The sequence below is a fragment of the Amphiura filiformis genome, chromosome 2 (genome assembly GCF_039555335.1).
Source record: "Amphiura filiformis chromosome 2, Afil_fr2py, whole genome shotgun sequence".
NCBI lineage: Eukaryota > Metazoa > Echinodermata > Ophiuroidea > Amphilepidida > Amphiuridae > Amphiura > Amphiura filiformis.
This window is the reverse complement of record NC_092629.1, coordinates 61,584,988-61,594,266: the sequence shown is the minus strand read 5'-3', so window position 1 is coordinate 61,594,266 and position 9,279 is coordinate 61,584,988. Positions and strand designations below refer to the sequence as shown.

At 37.9% G+C, this 9,279-nt stretch overlaps 1 protein-coding gene across 3 annotated transcripts in view; it reads right to left on the bottom strand.

The window, feature by feature from the left end:
* LOC140146497 (uncharacterized) overlaps positions 1–9,279 on the bottom strand; it is a 178,783-nt gene that overhangs the window by 62,758 nt on the left and 106,746 nt on the right. For all 3 annotated transcript variants that reach the window (XM_072168365.1, XM_072168364.1, XM_072168366.1), the window contains exon 4: positions 678–754. In XM_072168365.1, coding sequence (XP_072024466.1) covers positions 678–754 — 77 coding nt within the window. The remainder of the gene's footprint in view (positions 1–677; positions 755–9,279) is intronic.

The window sequence follows — 9,279 nt, the reverse complement described above, 5'->3', positions numbered from 1 at the left end:
GGCTGTATTCCATAGTGGCGTATAGTGATTTTTGGTCATTTTTTTTGAAAATTGGCACATATGTTTTTAATGATGTTCTCTTTCATTTTTTTCTAAGTCTCATCAGTCATAATTAGCTAATTAATTAGTAATTGATTAATTAAATGTGGCGTATAGTTACAAAGTGACATTTTTCGTATTCCATAGTGGCGTATCGACCATACGCCACTTTTTATACATTTTATAATTATGAAATATCGGCAAAAATGAAAAACATCGTATGTCATAGTGGCGTACGCGTATCGGACCTATACGCCACTATGGAATACGATGTTTTCATTTTGCCGATATTTCATAATTATAAATAATATAAAAAGTGGCGTATGGTCGATACGCCACTATGGAATACTGAAAAAGGTTAGGTATTGCGTTTTGTTCGTTTTCCATAGTGACGTATAGTTTTATTGTCAGTTTGCCAGCAAAAGTATGTATTTATTTCTTTTGAAAAATATATAACAATAAAATCTATTTAGTTTACTACAGAAATTTCACATCATTTACAAAATATAATGAATGTCTGATTTACACAACTCGATTTTAAATTGCCATTTCTTCAAACCCGATTTTCTCGAAAAGTTGTTTATTCGCGGCGCCCCACTATACGCCACTATGGAATACGGACGACGATTTATACTTACTCTAGAAGATTCATTTCGCACTGGTTCATATATGTCACCATCGACTAAAACTTGTGGTATTTCGCCATCAACGATTTCTGCGAATGAATAGAGACAAAATTTTACACAGATCCTAAACATTTTCATCCATCAGTACACAATCCATGAACCCCAATGGTCTTCTACATGCACAAAATTACCCTCGAGTGTGTTGGGTACAAAACAATCATCTTCCACAATTTAAGGTAATCTTTTAAGTTATGAACTGTTGATTTAGGTCATTGCACTTTAAAATGAGACCATAGTGTTATCAGTAAATGTAGAAAGCCGCATTAATTCGGTCGATTCACAATACGATGCGCCTCCAGCGGTAGCTGGGGAGAGGCCAAAATACGCAGTGCATCATGTGAAAATATCGATATCTAAAGCCCGCGTAATACGAATACAATACAGGAACATGTCATTGTGTGTTTAAATGTCAATATAATTATGTTACACACGATCCATTTTCGATCTATTGATCACACGGAATTCTTCGTGGAGCTGTTTTCAGCATTATTATTACAGGGTGGGCCATTAAAAAGTTCACACTTTTTTGATGGCTTATTTCTCAAAAGTGCAAACACATATTGAAATAAGTTGAACATATTTGTAAACCTCTATGTCTGGACTGTCATTGCTGAAAAGGGCATTAACATCCATGGTCTAATTACAAAATGGCGGCCATTTGAAGCAAGAGAAGAAAAAAACCACTTTGCACACACGTAAGTCAAATGGAGCGGATGATCACGCGATATATGGTGGTCGCTGGTTCACACCACAATGGATTAGGAACAAAGGAAGAAAAATAACAGTACGCATGAAAGTTCTGTCAATATTTCTCTTGTAAATTAACCATATTTAAATAAATATTTCTTTTCAAACAGAATATGTAGCCTTCCAGTTGAACAGAATATGTAACAGTGGCTTTAAATAATCTGCGCAGTTAACGTTTGTTTGCAGTCGCATTCTAGATAATGTGCATAATTTTATACCCGAGTCTTCATGATGGTTATTGCACTATAACATAAATCTTATATAGAGATATAACAAGATAAATTTATAAATAGGTGTCAGGAATGTCTCTCCTTCTCTTCGGAAATTATTTCTTCATATAGACACATGTAAACCGTAGCAGTGCTTCAATGGAAACGAGTTATTTGTCTCAAATTGTCATGAAATTAAAAATATTGCACTAGAAAAGTAAGAATAGGGTAAATACGCCTATTCTCGGTCACTTAAGAAACAACCCGCTCTATTTCTTGTGCAAATGATTATAAAAGTTAGCTATATGGGATCGTGCATTGCACACAACGCCCCGTTTATCATACCCTGCATGACATCTTCCATTGAACTTGTATTGGAAGTACAAGGTCAAAAGGTCAAAGTTGACGACATTGCCTATTCTCGGTCACTAAACACCTATTCTCGGTCACCGTATAGTTTTTCTATACCTATTCTCGGTCATTCTCTTTTGGAAGCCTGGTTGATCGGTATGATGCGGTTTTGATAACTTAAACCCATAATAAAATACGTGTGTAGTATTCTCAGATATATTGACAAGGAGCGATCCTTTCAAAACGGTTTATTGGCAAACATTTTCGTACCATCCGATCGGGGTCCGAGGTAGTCCTATTTTGTGGGAGCGCACAACGGAATGCGGTGGCACGCCCGACTAGTCCAGGAGCAAGATCACACAGGGCCCTAAATAAGGAGTTCGTTCACCCCCCACTACATACAAGGTTTGACACCATAGGTAGTTAGTATGGACCCTCTAGATCACTGCTAGGTAGGTAGTGGTCTCAAATTGTGGTAACACTTTTTTTACAGGTCATTTTATATATGGACGTATAATCACATAAATCACAAAAATAGGGCAAAATTAAGGGTAGGGGAGATATAAATTTCCATAACTCAACTTTTTCTTATAATAATGAATTTATTTTGGTTTGACTATGTAGCTAATTGATTGTTCTAACTTTCTAGTATTATTTGAAAGCAAACCTAGGTTTCATTAGATCATGATTGAGTGACCAGTCCATACACTAGTGGAACATCAGATTTTTCACAACAATGCGTAGGGTGGGTGTTTTTATGGCACTGGCTTCAAATTTTACTATTGTGCCAATTTCTATTTTCAAAATTAATCAAGCTCCATTTTTTAATTTTGTTTTTAATACCAAGCATATCTAGGCAAACATTGATGTTCTGGTTCAAATATTTATATAAGTGCATGTTTGCGTGCATGTTGGTTTGTGTTGTGTAGGTTTGGGGTAGGTGGGGTGTGTATGTGGGTGTGGGGGTGGGTGTGTATAGGGTTCGGGGTTGGGGTGTTTTACGTGTCTTAATATGTCACTCAGCTGAACTATATAAGTTCCATTAACACAATTTGTTTGGTAAGTTACCATTCATGTAATATTTTGAATATTTATATGTGCGGGGTGAGATCAACCACTGCTTGTCAGGAAAATAGACTGAAAATGTAAAAAATAGTTACTTTTCCACATGTAGCAGCGTGTGTAACAATATTAAGGGGTAGGGGAAATATAAACCATCATAACTCAACTTCAACTCATGATAATGAATTCATTTTGGAATTAATATGTAGCTAATTGATTGTTCAAATGTTTTAGTATTATTTTAAAGCAAAACAAACATCATTTGTCAGGTAGATAGACATAAAATGGGAGAAAAGGTTAATTTTTCATGTATAACCGTGTCAAATATGGTATTATTAAGGGTTAGGGGAAATAAAAACCACCATAACTCAACCTTTACTCATAATAATGAATTCATTTTGGTATCAACATGTAGCTAATTGATTGTTTTAACTTTCCAGTATTATTTTTAACAGAAAAACCATCAGGTCTACATAAAGTGTGAAAAAATGTTAATTTTCCAATGTGTAACAGTGTAAATTATGACCATATTAAGGGTAGGGGACGTACAATCCAACATAACTCGATGTTTATTCATTATAATTTATTCATTTTTGGCATCAATACATAGCTATTTACCTAGCTGGGGGGTTTTCAACCCCCCGAGCTAGGTCCTGTTTTTCTATCCGATTCTTCTTTCTTTCTTTCTTCTTCTGCCAACAAACTTCAAAATGCTTCTCCTCCTACATGTTACATCCTACAATTACGTAACTTACACATATGTATCGGCTATGTCCAGTGCCCATAGTGTCTAAACAGAATTGGGGTCAATGGTCATTAAGGGGGCATTTCCTGTATTTAACCAAATACCTTCAAAATGCTTCTTCTGCCACATATTATATTGTACAATGATGACATTTGCATATATGGATCGGCTATACCCCACGCCTAGAACTTGTACGCAGAATTGGGGTCAAAGGTCATTAAAGGGGTAAAATCTTACAATTGCATTATCTGGACATCTGTAAGGGGTATAGGGCTCAAACTCGGTGACAACAAATCTCATGACCAGGGAACAATTTGCACAGGTCAGGTCAAAGGTCATGCAGAGGTCAAATTTTAGAAATTAATTTCCTGGACATCTGTAAGGGGTACGGGGCTCAGACTTGGTGACAACAAACTTAATGATCACTGGAACACTTTGCAGGAGTCAGGTCAAAGGTTATCTGGGGTAAAATTTTATAATTTCATTTTTTGGATATCTGTAAGGGTTATGGGGCCCAAACTCTGTAACAACATATCTCATGATCAGGGGAACATTTTGCAGGGGTCAGGTCAAAGGTCATGCAAAGGTCAAATCTTATAAATGTATTTTCTGGATATCTGTAAGGGGTACGGGGCTCAAACTTGGTGACAACAAACTTAATGACCAGGGGAACATATTTGGAACATTTTGCAGGGGTCAGGTCAAAGGTCTTCTGGGGTCAAATATCAAAATTGCATTTTCTGGACATCTGGAAGGAATACGGGACTCAAACTCGGTGACAACAAACCTCATGACCAGGGAACATTTTGGAACATTTTGCAGGGTTCAGATACCTCCAAAACACCAACACGCCCCAGCTAGGTTTGTGGTCTATGACCACCATTTGCCACTAGTTGGTTCTTGTAATCTTTTAAAGCAAAATGACCATTAGTTGTTAGCTGTATAGACTTTAAAATGTAAAAAAATATCCATTTTTCAAGTGAAGAAGCGTAAAATATGACAATATTAAGGGGTAAGGGGACATAAAAATCACCAAAACACAGGTCTTACTGATGAAAATGAATTCATTTTGGTAACAATATGTAGCTAATTGATAGTTCCAACTTTCTAGCATTATTTTAAAAGCAATTAAACCATTAGTTGTCAGCTAGATAGACATAAAATATACGAAAATGTTAATATTCCATGTCTAACAGCTTAAAATATCAAGTTTAAAACTCAAGTTTTGCGGATGAAAATGAATTCATTTTGGTATCAATATGTAGCTATTTGATTGTTCTCATTTTGTAGGAAGGATTTAGTATTGTGCCCCCTTGAAGAATAGCACAATAGCGCTAATAGCACGCTATAAGGTCTAGATTATTTTAAGAATAGCACAATAGCGCTAATCGCACCCCTCCAAGTGTACAAGAATTCAAAAATAACATTATTGCGATAATAACGCGCTACATGCCCCCTAAGGCCAAAACAATTTCCAGAGCACAATAGCACTAATAGCACGCTATAAGGCCTAACCATTTTAAGAATAGCACCATAGCGCTAATAGCACGCTATAAGGTCTATAACCATAAGAATAGCACAGCAGCGCTAATAACACCCCTCCAAGTACTCAAAAATAGCATAACCATGATAACTGCGCTAATATTAACATTTAAAGCTATTTTTAATGTCCCTAATGGTTTTCTTCTAAGTCCTCAAAAAATAACACTGTCAATTGCACAAATAGCACACCCGTGAAAATAGCGGTGCTATTTGTGCTAACATGTATATAAGGTAATGACAAAATTGCGCTAATAGCATGTGTAGGCCCGAGGAGATAGCGTATGTTATCTGCGCAAGTCAGTTATAGCGCCTTTCTCGGTCCAGGGCAGGAACCATTTTTGCCGACAGAAATGTGACAATGTTGACCCACTTTTTCCGACCGAAAAACTCGAAAATACGACAGGGTAGGGGATGGGGTAAGGGGTAGAGGGGGGAGGGGCGGGCGGTCACAAATAATTTCTCCTCGCTCATTTGTATTCGACAAATGGCTATAGGCCTAATTTAAGCCTGCAGAGCAAAATGCAACACTTCTCATGTGCTCATGCATGATCATTTGTAGGACACATGGCACATACTAGGGAACACTGACCGAGAATAGGAATGCCAACGGAATTCGTATGCCTATTCTCGGACACCCCTGTTTCTATGGGAATTTACATAAACACAACACCAATCATTTGCTATGGTGTTATTTACGATGCAGATGGATCAACTTGTTAAAATTATAGCTTTAAAATGCATGTACAATTTCGCATCACTGATTATATTACAATATCACCTCTTAAATGACGTCATTATTTTTTTTTAATGCCGATATTTCAGGTGACCATACAATCTCAAAATCTATCATTTGAGGTGATCTGTGCTGCCGTGATATTAAAAAGTCCCCAAAACATGCAGCACCGGTACGGCTAAATGATTCTTTCGGAAGACACGGCTGAAATTAAAGCAACGGTCGTCAGCTGTTGTTCAATACGCTAACTGACCGAGAATAGGCGTGTGACCGAGAATAGGCGTATTGACCCTACAAGTAAAATCATATTTGACTCTGATAAAAATAGTTCTGTTCTTCATTACTGCTTATCATGGTTCCATAAAGTCACGTATTTATGCATGCCACAGTGAAAATGCTTCTGTCTTTAAAGTGTTCTTATCGTTCTTCAACGTGGCCTCCTTGCTCGCGAATACAAATCATCGCACGATCGTACATATGGTGAACTGCTCTTGAAGTAACCCTGGTGCGTCGGATCCTTGTGAACGCATCTGTAATACGTCTCCTCAGCTCCCGCAAATTCCTTGGCGGACCTTCGGCATACACAGACGCCTTGACATCACCCCAAAGCCAGAAGTCCAAAGGTGTCAGATCAGGACTCCTCGGAGGCCACTCCACATGATGTCCAAGGCCGATAACACGATGCGGAAACAACTCCTGCAATCTGTCTTTAACAGCGATAAGACGGTGGGCTGGCGCTCCGTCTTGAAAGCACCACGCCCTGCGGATGGCCCCGTTCGCTTGCTGTCCAAATATTTGGACCAGTTGAGGCTCTAGTTGATCATTGATTATGTCGAGGTAAACGTTTCCATTTATGTTCTGGTCAACGAATATCGGTCCTATCAACCGGTTGTTTCCTGTGACGGCTGCAAGAACACTAACTTTGCGTTTGTCATGTGGAACGTTAAAAGCAAAGTCTCTCGGAGGATTGCCTTTCGGTGCATACATCCGTACGTTTTGAGAAGAGACAGACCCGTCCATTTGAAAGTTTGCCTCGTCAACAACAACAGCGGTATCAAGAAAGCGACGTGCTCTGTTAACTAACCAGTTACAAAACTGAAGTCGCCGATTTGGATCTCCTGGTTGCAGTCCATGACGCTTAAGGATCTTGTAAGGGTGCCATTCGATATCATGAGTGATGATTCGTCTGAACGTTGTCCTTGGAATATGGGGACAATTGTTCCGTCGAGTACTCAATCTTGGGTTAGCTTGCAAATCCTTCTAACATCGGCAATGTGATTGGCTGATCTTCCTGTTCGTGGTCTCCCACTGTTAGATTTGTTCCGATTGAGAACAGTTCCATGTAAGTGAAACTTTTGTTTAATATTATAGATGTGTCGGCGACTAGGAAGTCTGGTATTCGGAAACTGGTTCGGCCATGCATTCAGGACAGAGCGCACCTTTCCGGTTCTTGAAATTTCCTCCTCGATGAAAATTCGTTCCTCCTTTGTAAACTGCCGCATTTTGAACAGCAAGAATCACCTCAAAGTACTTACACGGGTATCTCTAACATGAATGACAAGAACGCACGCAAGGCATTTTAAATTTGAAGTTCCTCCAAAACTAGTGTATTTGTTATGTAAATGAGCATGTCCAATCAGCCTTTTGTGTCAATTTCACAGGTGAATGATTTTCAAACAGTAAACAACTCATACACGCATGAGTCCGATGACCCCAGCAATGACACTCAAGTAAATGCATACAGAGTCATAAAACTTTTTTAAAACTTGCTTAAGCCTAAAAACTTAATATGCATGATCATTGTCTATAGTCTTACGTGTGTGCAAAGTGGTTTTTGACTTCTCTGCTTTAAATGGTCGCCATTTTGTAATTAGACCATGGATGTTAATGCCCTTTTCAGCAATGATAGAGGTTTACAAATATGTTCAACTTATTTCAATATGTGTTTTCATTTCTGAGAAATAAGCCATCGAAAAAGTGTGAACTTTTTAATGGCCCACCCTGTATAGGCCAATCAAATTAAGGAAAATCAGGGCTTAACCCACCACTAATTGTAACAGAAACCATTTAATCACCATTCATTTCAGAAATATATAGTATATTAAAGCTTATGCATGGGGTGAAATTTCAAAGTTGGTCAAATCTATTTAAATACCATACCAATATCTTGCTCTCATCAGAAGGATACAGAAAAAGTATAGTTTGACCAGTCTCCGACATACAGTTCTTGAGTTATAGGCAAAAAGGTCAAATGTTGGGTCCACAGTCGTTTATAATGGAAATATGCCACAATTCTAATCCAACTGTGTCAAATTGTTCCTTAGACAAAAATATTTCAAAATGAGAAAAGTTGCATTGTTTTGGATGTTTTATTACGTAGGTAACATCACAAAATAGGTCAAGGTCAATACGGCTCTATGGAATTTGACCTTCTTTGCCATGTTACCAGGGTAACAAACCACCTGAGATATAGCAAACCATTCTTTTTATGAAATGCCTTTGCAAGCGGGGCAATATGATACTATTTTTATCAAAATCGGAGAATTTTTCATTTTTTGCCCCCTGCAGAGTCCAAATTTTAACATTTGATCTATAACTCAGGAAATGTACATCGGAGATAGGTCAAACAATTCTTTTTCTGAATCCTTATGACGAGAGGAATACATTAGTATGCTTTTAACAAGCAAGATTTGACCAAATGGATTCTTGAGGACTTTTGATATGTTTTTGTGTATGCTTTAGGGAGATGTATTCATGTAAAATGGATTATGTTACAATTAGTGGTGGGCAATTTCCTTAATTTGATTGGTCTATTATCACATTCGCGTAAAAATCCAATGGTGGTCATAATTGGACTAGCAAGAGCAACCGTTGGCGGCGCATTGTATTGTGAATCGCGAGAATTGACACAACAATTGGAGGGGTAGTACAAGAAAGCCCTATGTACAGTATCTGGTTTCTACACAGGTCTATATAAACGACATTATCAGATTATTTAAACCGTTATTTCTTATTCATAAACCCATAAAGTGCTTACGCGATTCATTGAGCGCGCGGGTCGAGGGCGGCCATTGCAAAACTGATTTTGCACGGAAAACAACTCTAATGTGAAGTGACCGTCGGTTTGGAGTTATCTTTGGTTCGTCAGTCTACGAAAAAAAGGAA